This window comes from Micropterus dolomieu, linkage group LG06, assembly GCF_021292245.1.
Source record: "Micropterus dolomieu isolate WLL.071019.BEF.003 ecotype Adirondacks linkage group LG06, ASM2129224v1, whole genome shotgun sequence".
Taxonomy (NCBI): Eukaryota; Metazoa; Chordata; class Actinopteri; order Centrarchiformes; family Centrarchidae; genus Micropterus; species Micropterus dolomieu.
This window is the reverse complement of record NC_060155.1, coordinates 15,869,060-15,887,224: the sequence shown is the minus strand read 5'-3', so window position 1 is coordinate 15,887,224 and position 18,165 is coordinate 15,869,060. Positions and strand designations below refer to the sequence as shown.

The 18,165-nt window shown below is 40.4% G+C and overlaps 3 protein-coding genes and 1 long non-coding RNA gene across 8 annotated transcripts in view; 2 read left to right on the top strand and 2 right to left on the bottom strand.

Annotated features, from left to right (window-relative positions):
* Positions 1-419: 419 nt before the first annotated feature.
* LOC123972228 lies at positions 420-3,561 on the top strand. The gene is made up of 5 exons (XR_006825383.1): positions 420-901; positions 1,110-1,237; positions 1,398-2,507; positions 2,832-2,922; positions 3,453-3,561. It is a non-coding gene; the product is annotated as an uncharacterized LOC123972228 (long non-coding RNA).
* Positions 3,562-5,532: 1,971 nt separating this feature from the next.
* Positions 5,533-8,438, bottom strand: LOC123972225 (mucin-2-like). 5 transcript variants are annotated; one of them, XM_046051559.1, is made up of 5 exons: positions 8,115-8,438; positions 7,876-8,028; positions 7,664-7,782; positions 6,237-6,631; positions 5,533-5,903 (listed from the first exon to the last, which is right to left on the bottom strand). In XM_046051559.1, the coding sequence occupies exons 1-5, from the start codon at positions 8,380-8,382 to the stop codon at positions 5,723-5,725; spliced, it is 1,116 nt and encodes a 371-aa protein (XP_045907515.1). In that variant the 5' UTR covers positions 8,383-8,438; the 3' UTR covers positions 5,533-5,722. The 5 variants fall into 5 exon arrangements, with proteins under 5 accessions (XP_045907515.1, XP_045907516.1, XP_045907514.1 ...); XM_046051560.1 differs by having other exon boundaries at positions 6,357-6,631; positions 8,115-8,437; XM_046051558.1 differs by having other exon boundaries at positions 5,533-6,205; positions 6,446-6,631; positions 8,115-8,437.
* Positions 8,439-8,519: 81 nt separating this feature from the next.
* LOC123972224 (glutamate-rich protein 6-like) lies at positions 8,520-13,480 on the top strand. The gene is made up of 13 exons (XM_046051555.1): positions 8,520-8,576; positions 8,871-8,956; positions 9,227-9,279; positions 9,384-9,445; positions 9,583-9,708; positions 9,813-9,905; positions 9,998-10,209; positions 10,336-10,397; positions 10,573-10,751; positions 11,476-11,558; positions 11,707-11,862; positions 12,065-12,290; positions 12,760-13,480. The coding sequence occupies exons 1-13, from the start codon at positions 8,535-8,537 to the stop codon at positions 12,964-12,966; spliced, it is 1,587 nt and encodes a 528-aa protein (XP_045907511.1). The 5' UTR covers positions 8,520-8,534; the 3' UTR covers positions 12,967-13,480.
* A 349-nt stretch (positions 13,481-13,829) lies between these two features.
* selenot1a (selenoprotein T, 1a) overlaps positions 13,830-18,165 on the bottom strand; it is a 9,529-nt gene continuing 5,193 nt past the window's right edge. Inside the window, exons 4-6 of the mRNA XM_046051561.1 lie at positions 14,865-14,952; positions 14,467-14,630; positions 13,830-14,329 (exon numbers count right to left, since the gene is read on the bottom strand). Coding sequence (XP_045907517.1) covers positions 14,509-14,630; positions 14,865-14,952 — 210 coding nt within the window. The 3' untranslated portion in view covers positions 13,830-14,329; positions 14,467-14,508. The remainder of the gene's footprint in view (positions 14,330-14,466; positions 14,631-14,864; positions 14,953-18,165) is intronic.

Genomic DNA, 18,165 nt, shown 5'->3' with positions numbered 1-18,165 from the left:
TTTGTTGTGCAGTTCATAAATACAGTTCAATATAGATTAAAGACTGCAGGTTTTTTTACCTGCAAAGTCAGCTTGATACACAGCTCCACCCTCCATGGAAGCATCTGCCTTTAGGACTCGTGAGCCAACGGCTGACCCGTTTTTAAAAACTCTCCCAAACACAATCTTCCCTTCTTGGACAGCTACCGTTTTAGCTGCATCGGCTTTTTTTTGTCCGTCTTGTCTTTGTGTTTTTTTCAGTCGATAGCAGTCTATCATGTGTACCAAATAACACACCAGAATAACAACCGCTGCCCAATAGACAGTAGCCCTTTTCCCTTTCCCCATGGTTCCGCAGTGACTCGTGAAAATGTTTCAAACTGAAAGATGGTGCTTTGCCGCAGGTAAGCTATTTATGTTGTAACGTTTTCTGCCGGCAGGTGCAGCTGGTTGGCAACTTGATTGTTCTGTAATCATCTGGCATTGGTTCCACCTGGGTAATGTCAGTTACCTTGAGGTCAAGAGTCAGCGTGGTAGGAGGGGTGAGCTTATTATGAACCTACATATCGGGTTATTATAGGTCTACGATTTTATTATCAGTGTTTTGATAAGTCTAATAAGTAGAGGAGAGGAGGATTCTGACCCAGATTAACTTTTGTCACTGTATGAAAAAGTGGGTGTCTGACATCGGTATTTGTTGTTTTACATAAAATACATTAGATACCAATATCTTCTTTTCTGCAGACCAGGTTGAGGGAATGTGCAGTCAGCACTTCGACAATATTATAGAGTATATTATAACTGTGTGTCATAATATTTGTGGGTGTTAAAACCAGTCAGCCAGCCGCCATGTCAGGTATGCTGTAGACAGCTATTTTATCTCCAAGGTTACTGACAACACCAGCAAGTGTGAGGCATTGAGGTGAGTGCATTACCGTGTGTATTAATGATAAATATAATTGATATTATATTTTGGGAAATATACAGTGAACAAAATTATAAACACAACACTCTTGTTTTTGCCCCCATTCATCATGAGCTGAACTCAAAGATCTAAGATTTTCTCTATGTACACAAAAGGCCTATTTCTCAAAAATATTGTTCACAAATCTGTCAAACTCCCAATACAGTGAAACTGCACATTTTCGACTGGCCTTTTTGTTGTGGCCAGCCTAAGGCATGCCTGTGCGATACCCATGATGTCTGATCAGCATCTTGATACACCTGTGAGGTGGATGGATTATCTCGGCAGTGAAATGTGAGTACAGTGGAGAAAACACCAAACCTTCACTGGATCTAACATGGGTACAGGGGCCTGAGGTGAGGAAGAACGTGAATACCAGTACACTAAAACAAAGTCCCCAAATATACCAGATACACTGCTGACTTCCTTGCATCCTCTTTTGTGCCCTTCTTAGAGAGCGCCATCTGCTGTGCCGGGTGGCAGCAGCTGTGTATGATACTGGTGAAGCAGAGATGCTTGGTTGACGGGAGATGTGACCTGAGGATTGGTACTCCAACATCACCGGGAGACAAGCCAGCCACAAAGATGGAGGAGCATCTCTTCCAAGGCAGGGAGATGGAGGATCACAACAAGTTTATCATGGATTTACCGAGTGGACTTGGGTACAAAATTATAAGCTGTCTTCAATGTTTTATGCAACACACAGAAACACAAAAATAAGGAAATCTTAATAAACATAACTGTAGATCATTCTGGTGAATGATTATGTTTGCGTTCTATATGGACACTACAAAACACCGTACCTGAGGAAGTGCGCATGCGCACTAGTTTACCTCTCCTGTGTGTACATCACCCGCCAGGTTGTTAGTATAGCTTGTTGCCTGTGGCTGTGTAAGTTCATTATACTCAACAGAAGTTTATGTAATAAACACATCTGGCTTGGATTCAATCTACGGACTCCTCACTCATTTCTATAATGACTTTACAGCATTAAAGTCAAGAGTGATGTAATATGTATCCTTTATCAATAAACAATCAGAATGGATCATCTATGAGGATTACTCAATCCAACTACCTGTAGCAGATACATGTGAGTAACACACACACACATTGACAGCTTTAATTATGTTTATCATGTCATGACAAACACAGAAGACATACAAGTGTTTTTACAGGCGGAGTAGAACTTTTGACTTTGATGTATAATCTTGGTGGAGTGCCCATTTAATACACATGTAAACACAACAAGACCATGGAACATCCTTGACCTTGTTTAATCTTGTATGTCCACAGGATGAGGCACAATGTCTACAGAAGTAAATTTCTCACTGTGTTCCCTGGCTCTGCTCAGGCCTTGTATCCACTCACAATTTAACATCTGGAGTGGGTGGAGCAAATGTCAGGGCTTGGGGAGGCACACAGGCCTTGGTTTGGAAATATAGCCACAGATGGACTGAAGATGGACCGTTAAAGGATGGATTTCAAGATTTCTTGGTCCTCTGCAGAGTTTTTCTTCTTCTAACTGAGCTCCAAAATTCCAGTCACCTAACAATGAAGAATTGTGGTAAATGAAAAGGAAAAAATACAGACGTGCATACTTGCTTTCAAAGACCAGCATTACATGTCTCGCTGTTGTCACGTATGGCTTAGTTTCTGTGATGTGTGTAGATGTGTATGTGTGTGTCATCACAGGGTGCCCAGAGGAGAGAGCACCATGTGGAAGTATATAGGAACAGACAGTGTGGGGTGTGTGCGCACGCTGTATGAGTGTGGGGGTTTCACAGAAAGTAACTAGACGAGTATTTAGAAACAGTAAATATTTGGAAAAAGTATGACTATTTTTTGTAATCCAACTTAAATTTATTCCATGGTTTCTTTTTTTCATAAGGTTGCTCCCATCTCCAGGCTGTCAGGTTCAGTTCAGTTGGCAAGTTCTCTGGAGCAGCAAAATGAGCCTTGGGTACGCGAGCAGTACCTGGGTGAGAGATCATTAAGCACAGAATGAGGCAACAAGCAGAATATCAGCATGTAGAATTAGGACTGTGTATTTTACCACCTTAGTAGATGATCAGTCCTTTAATTGCATTTACTGCTAAAAGTAATTGTGCAATTTGATGGTCCACAGCCAATAACATGCTCAGGGTTCATTCTTTCAGGGTTAGCATTGTTAGCCTTTCTAAAAGCAGCCCTGGCATAACAAATAGATATGCATGAGGCATGATTTGAGGGGGTTTCTCCGTAAATGGCTTGGTAGTCATAACGTTGATGCTTTAACAAACTGACATTTTAGAAGCTTTGTTTTGTTGCAATACCCATGTCTGGCTGCAAGTCAGCAGTTTGATTGATTGATTGATTTTTATTTAGAAGGGACCATGTGCAATTAATAACATAAATGTAAACATTTGATGCATTACACCAGAGTTAGCCTTAGGCTAATTTACATCTGCAGTCCCCCTGCAGTGTTGGGTCCAGTGGCTTTCAACTTCATCTTGTTGTGACCACAATGCAGGGAAGGATTCAAGTGCCTCCATGCTGCTTCATTTGCCATGGCGACCTCCGGCTGTGATGTCTGCGCCAACATCCCTTTAGGAGTGAACAAGTTCAGATGGAAGGTAATACTGGTCATATTTCTTGGTTTACTAGAGCCATTCTGTATTTGGATGCACTATATCAAACTATGAGAGATATAACAAGACAATCCATCATTTCCGGTGGCAGAGGCAGTGAAACTGCCAATGTGTAAACTTCCTTTTTACACATTTGTGGAATTTTGTCCAATGTGTACTGCGAAGATCTGTAAAGAAAAATATACACAAATATCTCACTACCCAAAACATGTATTTTTACATTTGTGTTGTGTAAAATCATATCCACTAAAATACAGTGCAATTTGCAAATATGTACAATTTACTCTACATTCACATATTTTAATTTCACATACAAAGTGTTATTTATGCATTTGTAGATCTATTTTTACACACAAAACAGTTTTAGCACATTTGCAGATCATTTCCTGTCAATATGCAGGTCACGTTACATTTGTGGAATTTTGTCCACTCTGTACCACAGAAATCTGTCAACAGAGATCTGTACGTGTGAGAGCAGTTTATTAGCTACACCAGCAGGTGGCAGTAGCGACATTGCCTCTCATGAGTTGTAAGAATCTCCATTGCAGTACCCAGGGTCATCTGTAGGAGACAACTTCTGCTGGACCACTGGACTCTATTCAGTCTAAATTTTTCTGTGCAAGTGTATATAGTTTACTATTGAATACTTTATCATTGTATTTGTTTTATATTTAAATAAATATGAGACTGAAAATTGTGTTTGTAGTAATATTTTACACCTTCCTGTCAGAGCTGTGAAAGAAAGCTTTGTAAAAGTATTTGAAAAGCAGAGAAGTTCTATAAAGCCCAATCAGGAATACTGCATTTCAATTCAGTTATAACATCTTTTCATGTGAAATGATTAAAAATAATATATTTCCATTTCTTTATCACAAGGGAAAAAAAAAAAAAAGTGTAATACACAATCAGTACAAAGTGTTAATAAACCAAGACCGTAGCATTAGGTACACAGTATATTTATTCTCATGCCTTACATTGTCTTTATGGTTTCCCCAAATGTTGAGTGGTATTCAAATTTCACAACTCACAAATTAGTCCACAGATATGCATTTGATAAGATTGCCCCAGACATGCTTATCAGATAGGATTTTTGCTTTTAGATGCATTACAGAAAGTGTATGAAACCCATGACCCAAATAGTCATGTTCTTTCATTGTGTTACTTACGGTGGAAATGATTTTAAATAGTAAATTTATCATTCCCCTTAAGGACCCCTGGTGGTTGAGCAAATGGCTATTCATTAGCTGCAATAGGGCTAGTCTGATAGTGAATATTGCCCCTCATGTTTAAGAGGTCCCCCAGTAATGTCAGTCTTGCATTGGTTGCAAATGGCACCCCAAGATAGATCCAGTATTGAGGAGTCATGTAAACCCTACTCATGAGCCTTACAAAGTCATGCAAAAGCTCAATAAAAACACATGGACTGTACCCTTATAGATAGGAGTTATTGTAAACCCTACAACCAGTAGGTTCAAGTGTAGTCTATTTAAATAGAACAGTGATAAAGTACTCAATAGTAAACTACACAAAAATTTAGACTGAAGAGTCCAGTGGTCTAGCAGAAGCTGTCTCTTACAGATGACCCTGGGTACTGCAATGGACATTCTTACAACTCACGAGGTAATTTCTACTGCCACCTGCTGGTGTAGCTAATAAACTGCTCATGCATACAGATCTGTGGTACAGAGTGGACAAAATTCCACAAATGTGTAGGCAGTCACTTGTGGATAAAATGTCACATCACAAATGTAAATACATATTTGTAGATAGTGAATATTTGCACATCAGTACAAATGTGGATTGTTGTGGGTTACAAACAATAAAATCTTCCATAGTAGTGTCCAAGACAAATCTTTGATATGAATAGCTGACTGTTCACCTTGCCCAAACACCTCCAGCACCACTTCTTGATAAGCCTGGACTCAACAGCACCAGCGTGAATACAAAAGAACTGGACGGGGCTACTTTTTTTCCTTCCATACCATTTATTAGAAGAGTTTCAGTAGGCTAGACATTAAGTGGGGCCTGTTGTGGTAGTCGTCATCTGCGGGTTAGGGGTTGGATATTGGGAGGGAAAAAAGAATATAGGTGAAAGTGCCATATGGTGGAAACTTATTTTAGGGGGTGCTGTGGAAATTGAGGCCATGCTGGGTTAGCAGTTGTAGTTTGTGCAGGAATTGCGGTTGGGAGGGGGGTGAGGGAAGAACAAGGGGTATTTTGCGTATTGTGGAAATTGATGCCATGCTGGTTTTGCAGTGGTGGTAGTTGGTGCTGCTGTGGTGGTTGGCGGAGCAGGAGGAAAAGGGTAAAAAGGAGGGAAGAGAGGGGGGTATTTTACATATTGAGGCCATGTTGGATTTGCAGGCGTGGTTGTAGTCGGTGCTGCTGTGGTGGTTGGCGGAGCAGGAAGAAAAGGGTAAAAAGGAGGGACGAGAGGGGGGTATTTTACATATTGAGGCCATGTTGGATTTGCAGGCGTGGTTGTAGTCGGTGCTGCTGTGGTCGTTGGCGGAGCAGGAGGAAAAGGGTAAAAAGGAGGGACGAGAGGGGGGTATTTTACATATTGAGGCCATGTTGGATTTGCAGGCGTGGTTGTAGTCGGTGCTGGTGTGGTCGTTGGCGGAGCAGGAGGAAAAGGGTAAAAAGGAGGGAAGAGAGGGGGGTATTTTACATATTGTGGATATTGAGGCCATGTTGGATTTGCAGGTGTGGTTGTAGTCGGCGCTGCTGTGGTGGTTGGCGGAGCAGGAGGAAAAGGGTAAAAAGGAGGGAAGAGAGGGGGGTATTTTACATATTGTGGATATTGAGGCCATGTTGGATTTGCAGGGGTGGTTGTAGTCGGTGCTGCTGTGGTGGTTGGCGGAGCAGGAGGAAAGGGGTAAAATGGGAAGAAAGCGGGGTATGGTGGAGATTGAGCCGTTACTGGTTTCTCTGTGGTTGTCTGGAGCGTCTCAGGGTCTGATGGAGTGTACGTGGGTACAGGTTGTGGTGTAGCAGTTGTGGGACACCAGAGTGAGACTGGAACACCCTGCCAATGCATTGGGAGCACGTAACTTCCACCCTTGGGGAAGAGAAGACAAGTGTGAATCAGAATATTACATAAACCAAAAGTTACACTAGGGCCTGTACTACAAAGCAGGGTTTGAGGGTAGTGAGCAACCTGCTCTGGAGCAGGTTATGTTGAGATAAGAGCAAGGCTATAAAAAAAATCTGACCATCAAGTCTGAGAAGCGTGTCACTATTTGCAGAAGATCCTGCAGACTGTTCCATGCATGCTGTGTGTGATACAATCCTACCCAAACTGAAGCACTAGTGTATTTGATATAAAGCAAGCCTTTCCGCTTTGAATTTCATTTGCATTGTAGTCACACAGGCAGTATAACCTAACTTCATATTACGCTTGATGTGCACACCAAAGTTTTAAAGCATACAATTTCTTTAAGTCTGTGAGAAACAGACATCCCTCCTAATTCTACACCCTTTCCCTGGGTTGATCACTAGAGTTGTGTGACCGTTTAGCGTGATCACTTGTTAACATTAGTGAAGCCAGATAATGAAGTGATCTCATTGTACAGTGAACTTGCTTAGTACAGGCCACATGAATGCAGTCAGTTGATTAGCAATCCTTGCTGCCATTAAATAGTTACCTGTGAGTGTCAGAATTTTATTCTTCTTAAAGCCCTGAACTCTTACAAGCCAGGCTGATTCACGAGATCCTCCGACAGGGCTCTACTAATGTTTCAAAGTCTTGTTGACTTTTAAATTACCTTTATTTAAATATGGCCCTTATGTTTCTATAGCACTTTGTTATGTAGTTTTGAAAATTCACAAAGTTATCTACAGATCTGCTCTAATCAATTAGCCTTTGAGAAAATGCTCAAAATTGCCATTAAAATTGAAATGCCTATTTGTCCAACCAAACACACAAGTTCTACAGTAGGCCTACAATTGAGCTTGCCCGACTAATGATTAGAGCATTTATCAAAACAGCTGCTGGTTTCTACACATCATTTAAGCTCTTGGCCAATTGCTCAGATTTTCCACCTTCCCACCATGCAGCAATATCTTGCATTTCCATAAACATTAGGCTTACCTCTTTAACCACATTGCAGCCATCATAAGGAACCAACATAACAAGTGCAAGGGAGTTCCTCTGCATGCTGTAGCCACAACTGGAAGGCACCTGGGACAGAAGCATTGGAGGTGCTTTTCCTGTGTGTGGGAGGGGGTCATGCAGATCAATGTGACTGAAATCAGTTGTGGGAATACCTACAGTTGAGACATTATATAATAAACTTTAATTACCTTGATCCACTGCAAACTGTGATACTCCTGGTCCCACTGCTCTGAACTTCAACTGATCCCCACCACATTGCAGAGAAGCTGCCATGCGCCTCCATGCTGCTTCTCTGAAACCGAGATCTGGGCTTTGTCCTTTAGGCCAGCCTGACAGGGAACCTTATAGTGAGTGTAGGCCTATTACAGTTTGTTGTGCAGTTCATAAATACAGTTCAATATAGATTAAAGACTGCAGGTTTTTTTACCTGCAAAGTCAGCTTGATACACAGCTCCACCCTCCATGGAAGCATCTGCCTTTAGGACTCGTGAGCCAACGGCTGACCCGTTTTTAAAAACTCTCCCAAACACAATCTTCCCTTCTTGGACAGCTACCGTTTTAGCTGCATCGGCTTTTTTTTGTCCGTCTTGTCTTTGTGTTTTTTTCAGTCGATAGCAGTCTATCATGTGTACCAAATAACACACCAGAATAACAACCGCTGCCCAATAGACAGTAGCCCTTTTCCCTTTCCCCATGGTTCCGCAGTGACTCGTGAAAATGTTTCAAACTGAAAGATGGTGCTTTGCCGCAGGTAAGCTATTTATGTTGTAACGTTTTCTGCCGGCAGGTGCAGCTGGTTGGCAACTTGATTGTTCTGTAATCATCTGGCATTGGTTCCACCTGGGTAATGTCAGTTACCTTGAGGTCAAGAGTCAGCGTGGTAGGAGGGGTGAGCTTATTATGAACCTACATATCGGGTTATTATAGGTCTACGATTTTATTATCAGTGTTTTGATAAGTCTAATAAGTAGAGGAGAGGAGGATTCTGACCCAGATTAACTTTTGTCACTGTATGAAAAAGTGGGTGTCTGACATCGGTATTTGTTGTTTTACATAAAATACATTAGATACCAATATCTTCTTTTCTGCAGACCAGGTTGAGGGAATGTGCAGTCAGCACTTCGACAATATTATAGAGTATATTATAACTGTGTGTCATAATATTTGTGGGTGTTAAAACCAGTCAGCCAGCCGCCATGTCAGGTATGCTGTAGACAGCTATTTTATCTCCAAGGTTACTGACAACACCAGCGAGTGTGAGGCATTGAGGTGAGTGCATTACCATGTGTGTATTATTTTATTGCTTTTTTGTATACATGTAATAAGCTAGGTGTATTGATTTATCTCATAGCCTGATTGGTTTCTTCTGTTGATCTACTTTTCTGCATGATAATTGATATTATATTTTGGGAAATATTTCTGCTACTTAAAAGTGTGTGTAATAGAAATGGAATGTTTTTAATCTGATGAGCAAGAGAGAAACCTTACACAAGCAGTGGACACTGTCATTCTATCCTATGACAAATACGCTGAGCACAGTGGCTTTACTCCAATCAGAAGGACAGACAAAAAGATGAAGTCCAGCTATTCTTGTGAGTCTGCTCCAAGCACAATTAAATCTTATCCAGGCCAGTGTTTACTTCTCTTTCTGGGACTTAATTCAGTGATACCACAGTAACGTTCGTTTCACTGTTAGATGCTGCTGCTGCTAAATGGGAGCATGATCTCAGTGAGCAACTATCTGTCATGGATGACCATGTAAGACAGCTCAAATAGTGGACAATACTTTAATCTAGTATCCTTTTGTGTTTTTTAAATATTTAATTTACCATAGTCTTTCATGAATTACTTGATGTTAGTTCACTTGATTTGTATTTTTCTCTGTGTTTGGTAAGCGGATACCAGAGGGCTATCCACAGTCTGTCAGTGACCCACCCACCTATTGTATCAGAGCAGCAGGAGTTCTGAGGTACAACCGCGAGTCTGACAACCACAGGATAAACTTAACCATTCTGCCAGCGGTACTATGATGACACTTCTATGTATTTTTGTAAATTCCCATGTCTAGCAACTTTGGCTTGGCTGTATGCTATTGATTAGTCCAATTTAACACTCTGCTGTCTAGCCCCAGCCCCTGACAGAGTACCCAGTGAAATGTGAGTACTGTGGAGAAAACACCAAACCTTCACTGGATCTAACATGGGTACATGGACCTGAGGTGAGGAAGAAAGTGAATATACTAAAATCAAGTCCCCGAATATACCAGATACACTGCTGACCTCCTTGCATCCCTTTTTGTGCCCATCTTAGAGAGCGCCATCCTTCTGCTGTGCCGGGTGGCAGCAGCTGTGTATGATACTGGTGAAGCAGAGATGCTTGGTTGACGGGAGATGTGACCTGAGGATTGGTACTCCAACATCACCGGGAGACAAGCCAGCCACAAAGATGGAGGAGCATCTCTTCCAAGGCAGGGAGATGGAGGATCACAACAAGTTTATCATGGATTTACCGAGTGGACTTGGGTACAAAATTATAAGATGTCTTCAATGTTTTATGCAACACACAGAAACACAAAAATAAGGAAATCTTAATAAACATAACTTTACAGCATTAAAGTCAAGAGTTATGTAATATGTATCCTTTATCAGGAAACAATCAGAATTGATAATCTACGAGGATTACTCAATCCAGCTACCTGTAACAGAAACATGTGAGTAACACACACACACAACTTTAAATCTGTTCATCCAGTCATAATAAACATGAGATGACATGTGTGTAGGGTATCTTTTCACTGTGTCTCTTTTTGTTCACATTATTAGTAAGAAACAAAACAACTGTGACTTTCAATAGCTTTGTGATACTGAAACTGCGCTGTTGTTTAGTTGCCCCAACATCAAAGGTCCTCCGCTTCCGACTTTCTTGTGCACCAGGAAAAGGATGCTTGACAGTGTATCCTTTCAGCGCAACCGAGAAGCACTTGAAAATAAAAGAGGAAGAGGAGCCGTCGGTGTTGGTCCCTTCATGCAACCACACGCCACTTCAGTTTGGCATATGTCATCAGGTAGCCACAAATTACTATCAAGTTTTCTTACATGTCCCATAAAGCACACAACAGTTTGTTTTATTAAAATCAACACTAAGAATATCTTAAGAAATTATCAACATTGATGAGACCATACAAATAATCATAATTTATTTATATTTGTGTGATGAAGTTAAATGAAGTCCGTGTAATACTCTTGTATTGTATGTATTAATCTTTGCACATGAATATTTACACTACCTCCATGTGGTCATGCTGATGGATGAATGTATAAAACCATATAAAAGCCACTCTTAAGAAATGTAAGCTTTTACCATTGAAGTGTTATGAGGGGACGAGAGACAGATTTTAAAAAGAAGGGTCAAAATCAGCAAAGGCCACAATATCTTCCTGACTTACACTCCTTAGTATGGGTCATTTTCCAAAAATACTTGATCCTATATTTCCCATAGTGCTGTAGCATCTTGCTCTGTGCCTGGTAAATGTCCACATTTGTGAGACAGACTCCATGCCATCATGTTGTAATGGAGGCTTTCTGTTGAATTTGTATTCTCCAAGCCCAAACAGACTTTGGAAACCTTCTCCACATCACAGACCACAGAAGACATACAAGTGTTTTTACAGGCCGAGTAGAACTTCTGACTTTGATGTATAATCTTGGTGGAGTGCCCATTTAATACACATGTAAACACAACAAGACCATGGAACATCCTTGACCTTGTTTAATCTTGTATGTTCACAGGATGGGGCACGATGTCTACAGAAGTATTATTCCAATGGCATGAAATTTCTTACCGTGTTCCCAGATGGCTCTGCTCAGGCCTTGTATCCACTCACAATTTAACGTCTTTAGATTTCTGTCATGTGATTCATTTTTCACTGGGTTTTGACCAAGAGATGGTGCAAGACTGTATGTTTGATACAACATGTACTCTACAGAGGGTGCTCCCCATCCTTATCTTCATGGTAACAGTTATCCCTCAGGACTCTTGGCTCTTGTTGTCGTCAGTGAAGAAAACGGAAGGGTCTGCATCGTGTATGATGACAGCGATGCCTCATATCAACCAATCAGAGCCATGTTCCAGTCTGATGGCAGGGCGACATGTTATCACAGCAATGGAAACATATGGTACAAAGCAAAGTGATTTATCATTTCTTTATGTGAAATACTTATATTTAGTATTGGTAATAAATATGGTATAGCTAATTTCATTATTTTATCTTTAGGTAAATAAATATTAGCCTAATTACTGTCCTGTGTTTGTACTAATGGCTTCATCTAATGTGTGGTTTATCTTATCCATAACCATGTACTGATGTTTGTGTTGCAGGCTGACCTTAAACAGATCAGGCGGTCAGTGTTTGGACGAGGAGGGTGCCAGGGTTCGTCGATGGAGCTGGAGCAGTCCGTGCCTCACTCCCACTCCCCTGCACCCAGTCTTCCTCTCCCTCAACAAATCTGTTGGAGTCCGAGTCCTAGCAAAGGAACAAGTGTTTGTCTCCTTTCTGGCAAGAGGCCAACAGGCAAAATTCAGCATGGGTGCCTGCTGCGCTCAGGTGAAGCATTGTTTTCTACAGATTATTTCTACAGAGAGAAATAAACTACGAGCATCATCTTTTCTGATGTTCATTTTGCATTTGCCAGCTCTGCAGTACATGCTGTATGCAAAGCTTTGTATTTTTCATTGATATTTCTGCAGACATTTGTAGTTTCAATGCAACATTCTGACTGTACATCTTCAAACCTCTTGAACTTCTGTTCCTTTTTAAGAAGCTTATGGTATTCAAGTGACCTTTAAAAAAAAAAAAAAAAAAAAAAAAAAAAATCACTTCACATTATGTTGTCTGCTTGCTCAAATACTAATCCTGTTATCAATTTCAATTCCTCTATACATTGCAGGTTTCTCTTTCACTCATTTGGTATGGCATTTTGACTGGAATCAAAGTCAAAATAAAATAACAATGAAGTTAAGAGTTTGATAAGCATGAATACCCATTGTGCACCGGTAACTTTTCTTCTCCCCAGGGTGACTGTAAAACAGAGGGAGCTGCTTCAGGACCATCAGCATTGAAGGAGGAGCTGGTATTGTTGGTAGCCAGAATCAAGATCCGCCTGGCCATTCAACATCTCCATCAGTACCTGAAGACACCCTCCCATCCCCAGATGCCAAGCCCACCACCTCCATGTTGTTGCCCAAAGGCTCCGGGAAGTCAGTGTTTATTTGATAAGTGAGAGCAAAAGGGTCTTTATTTATGAGTGTCTTCAAGACTGTCTTTGATGTACCACTACTCAAGTCATACTCCACACAGCAGGTCAAAAACCTTTACCCATAAAGATTTTGACTTTTATTTGGGTACGATACGTTTGTGTTCCACAGTAACTCAAGGGTATCTGAGACACAAATCAATTTACTGGGCACTTGTGAGCTAATGTGATTGTTTTAGCAAAAAAAAAATTAGACCTAGTTCCTTCTACACAACTTTTCATGGTTCTTAACTGCAATTTCAGGAGGTATGATGGTATCTACATCACAATGCTCTTACATATTTGCAGTTTTTCCCAGTAATGACGGTATTTCAGACCATGCCGTGAAGGTAAAAGGCAATATTTCACCAAATGTCAATTTCTTTCCCCTCCATAGTCTATGCTAAAATGCACAAGAAACTGTCCAATTTGTCTTATGTTTACTATTCTACAACTCATAATAAAGGGATGACCTTCAACAAGTGTGCATTCACTAACTTCATTGTTTTTAGCCTTAATCTGCTTTGTGTTTTTCTAATTGACTGTGTAAATCCTTAAGTCCTCCCAATAACATCTGGTTAAGCATATGGCTAAAAAAAAGTGCATTCATGACTTTACTTGAATCAAGCAGGTTGCTTTATACAGGGGGGCTATTAATATCTCCAAGTCATTCAAATGTTCTACTTCTCAGGTTTCCATTGATTTCACTAATACCTGTCACATGAACAACCTTAATCCATCGTTTGTCAAAGTAAAATGTAAAATACTACTCATTTAGTTCACTTAGTTCTAGATCTTAAAGCACCTTATCCCACCACAGTAAACCTCAACACCACAGCTTCACACTTAAATAGTTACAATGTTTTATTAATCTTCTGAGCTTCCTCCAAGTTATGTAAATATAAAAATTATTCAGAAATCATGAGACAATTCCTGTTATTTTTCTCAACAGTGATAACATTTTAAATGTTGCATTTTCTACATGGCTAAGCTACTTTTAGAACAATTAACTTAAAATTCTACATATGGCTCAGTGGTACAAATGACAGTTTTTCACTCACATACACCAATTGTCTGCAATATGTTAAAGACTAGAAGAATCAATGTTAAATATCTCCTTATGGGACCACTGTCACCTGGATGAAATCTGCAGTAGTATGAATAGTACAAGAAAATTACAGAATGGCCGGCACTGTTGCCATGGATCCCACTCTGGCGTCGGGGCGGGACGTCTCTAAGGGGCAAAGTGAAGAGCGATGGGGGCATCCAGTCTGTGCTAGCAGTCTGCCTGCCTTCAGCGCAGACCTTCATAAACATCACTTCACAGCCCATTGAGAAACCCACCTCAAACCTACACAGGGAGAGAATTAAAGTGTGAACACTTCCACTGGTCTGTATGGCAGTTGAGCCATAAGGGAAATAATGATGAAGATCAGTAAAATACTGAACATTTAAAAACATCTTTGGTGAAAACAATGTTGTACTTACATGGAGGGGCTTTTAGCTCCAGCCAGGATGTGTAGAGTAGGGTTAGGAGTGGTGTGGTTTTGTGTTCATGTGAACATTCATCTTCATCTCATTGTCCAGGATTTGCACAAGCTGCTGCATGGAGGGCAGGTGACCTGACTCTAGCTTTGACCACACTGGTACATCTATGGAAAGCCAATAGTCAGTCACTGTAATTCACTGCATTTTGTTTCATCACCACACAAAGGGTAGTGTCAGATAGGTAGAAGCAATTATATAAAATAGCAATACAGGAAGTTAAGACTGCAGAACCAGTCCATTCCCTTCACCTTAGTGTTTGCGAAGTGGCAGCCAACTGAAATCAATCTAAAGCCAAAAGAGTTGGGGTCAGTCAGTAAGCTGGTGTAAATCAGACTCACCATTTAATGTGATTTCAAAAGCTCCTGTAGACATTAACTGGTTTTCAATCATATTGCTGAGGAAGAACACCATCATGCAGGCATATATCTGAAAGAAGCATGAGAGAAACTTGAGTTAAAGTTAAGTTCTGCACTAAACTACACTGAACAAAATTATAAACGCAACACTTTTGTTTTTGCCCCCATTCATCATGAGCTGAACTCATTTTCACGTGGCCTTTTATTGTGGCCAGCCTAAGGCACACCTATGCAATACCCATGCTGTCTGATCAGCATATTGATGCCACACCTGTGATTTGGATGGATTATCTCAGCAAAGGAGAAGTGCTCACTAACAAAGATTTTGACAGATTTGAGAATATTTGAGAGAAATAGGCCTTGTGTACATAGAGAGAGTCTTAGATCTTTGAGTTCAGCTCATGATGAGTGGGGGCAAAAACAAGTTCTCTCCCCCCCCCACTCTGTTTTGTTTTTTTGTTTTTTTTTTACTGGCAGTTATGTATTCACTTTTTCCTGCATTGTGCTCACGCAATGGTTCACCAGTGCAGTGTGCTGAAAATATACCGTTAAGAGAATGGCAAAAATGAAAGACTCACAAGACACATCCGGGCTTGCAGAGTTTATGGTTATTGGAACACAATAATAATCCTTATTTGTAGAGCACTTTTCAAAAACAAGTTACAAAAGTGCTTTAACAAGTGTAAAGAATAATACAAAAAAACACAACAACAAGATAAGAGCATGAAAAATTAATATAAAATTAGTAAAATACAATAAAATAAAAGTCAAGTAAGATCGGGAAAGGCTCTCCTATAAAAGCATGTTTTAAGAAGGGACTTAAAAGAGTTCACTGACTCAGCCGACCTGATTTCCTCAGGCAGGCTGTTCCAGAGCCTCGGGGGCCCTGACAGCAAACGCTCTGTCCCCTTTAGTTTTCAGTCGAGGTCAGAAATATAACAAGGCGAGAGGCCATGAAGAGCTTTAAAAGTGATCAATAGAATTTTAAAGTCAATTCTAAAACATACTGGGAGCCAGTGTAATGAAGCTAAAATAGGAGTAATGTGGTCATATTTCTTTGTTCTGGTTAAAAGCCTGGCAGCTGAGTTCTGGACAGTCTGGAGTCGATCAATAGATTTTTGGGTTAAACAGGTGAAAAGGCTGTTGCAATAATCCAGGCGTGATGAGATGAAGGGGTGTAAAATGGTCTCCTTAAAAGTTAACATAGATCGAATTTTTACTATATCTCTAAGTTGATAAAAACATGATTGAACAAGCTTTGTGGTGTGCTGCTCGAAATTTAAATTACTATCAAACCAAACACCAAGGTTCTTTGCCACAGGCTTAATGTGATTTACTAGGGAACCAGCAGATGGCAGTATTTGATTTGCCATCTGCTGAGACCCGATGACCAGGATTTCTGTTTTGTCTGAGTTCAGCTGGAGGAAATTATTTGACATCCATTTTTTAACTTCACAAAGGCAGTTATTAAGTGAACTCAGCATTCCAGGGTCTGTGGATCTGACGGGCAAGTATATTTGTGTGTCATCAGCATAAATATGAAAAGAAATGCCATGTTTATGGATAATATGTCCAAGGGGAAGCAGATACAAGGAAAACAAAATGGGTCCTAAGACCGACCCCTGAGGCACACCATATTTAACTGGACAGAATGAAGAGACATAGTTGTTTACAGACACGCAAAACTTCCTATTTGACAGGTAGGATGAAAATCATTCTAGGGCAGTACCAGAGATCCCCACCCAGTGCCTCAGTCTGTCTAACATAATGTTGTGATCAATGGTGTCAAAAGCAGCGCTAAGGTCCAGGAGTACATGGACTGAGCACATACCTTCATCAGCAGACATTAAAAGGTCATTGGTGACTTTAAGCAGGGCAGTCTCAGTGCTGTGGTACTTCCTAAAACCAGACTGAAACTTTTCAAATAATTTGTTATTTTCCAGTACAGTGAGCAGCTGTTTGGACACAATTCTTTCTAGAATCTTGGCAATAAAAGGCAGTTTTGAAATTGGTCTAAAATGATGTGGGAGGGAGGGATCTAAACCAGGTTTCTTTAAAAGTGGGTTCACGCAAGCCGTTTTAAAATAATCAGGGACACAACCAGTAGATAGGGAGCTGTTGAAAACAGAGATCAAATGGGGCCCAACAGAATCTATTATTTCAGTAAAAATTTTGTAGGTATTACATCAAGTGGGCTGGAGGACACTCTCATTTGTGATACTGTTTTTAAAAGCTCAGACAAGTCGATAGGATAAAACTGGTTAAAACTCTCTTGTTGCTGGTGAGGAACCTCTGAGTAAGAGGCCACGGGGGTAATAGAGGCTCTGATTGACACCACCTTATTGGTAAAATAAGATAAAAACAATTCACAGTCATCATTACTTCCAGCTGAGGCACAAGGAGGGGTTTATGTGTTTATGTGTAGTAATGAGTTCAGAAAAATAGTGTGTTCTCGCATCCTTAACCATGTTATTGTAGTTAATTAATAAATCCTTCAGACTGAGGTAATGGACTTGGAGACTGGATTTTTTCCATCTGCGCTCTGCTTTCCTGCATTCCCTTTTTAGGCTGCGAATGCTGTCATTTATCCAGGGTTGCTTACTAGCTTGAGACGTAGGCCTAACCTTTAGAGGAGCAGTAATATTCAGTGACGACAAGCAGATATGATTGAAGTGATCGACCAGATTGTTGGTGTTGGAATCAGACAGGTGTTGGCTTTGGCTCTGAAAGAATGCGCAAAACTTTGAAACACTTTGTTCATTAAAGATGCGAGAACACACAGAGCCACATTCTTTTAACTTCAGACATGTTGTCTGAAGTTAAAAGAAGTGGCCATATTTAAAAACTTAGTTGCATTAACATTGTTGGGGTCATCAACATGAATATTAAAATCACCACAAAGAACAATTCTGTCATAATTTAAAACCAGAGTAGATAAAAATTCAGGAAGTTCTGATAAAAATCCTCCAGGCGGTTTTGGGGGGCGATAAATTATAACAAATATGATAGGTTGCAGCCCTCCAACTTTAAGAGTGAGAACTTCAAAGGAGCTAAATTCATCACAGCGTACTTGATGACATTTAAAATTTTTCCTATACACGCTCACTAGCCCACCACCACGACCACTGACCCTCGGTTGACTAAAACAATCATATTGAGGCGGACACAGTTCAGCTAGCTGGCTATAGTCATTCATTTGCAACCAGGATTCAGTTAAAAACATAAAATCTAGATTTGCAGACAAGATAAAATCATTTAAGATAAAAGTCTTACTTGAAAGTGA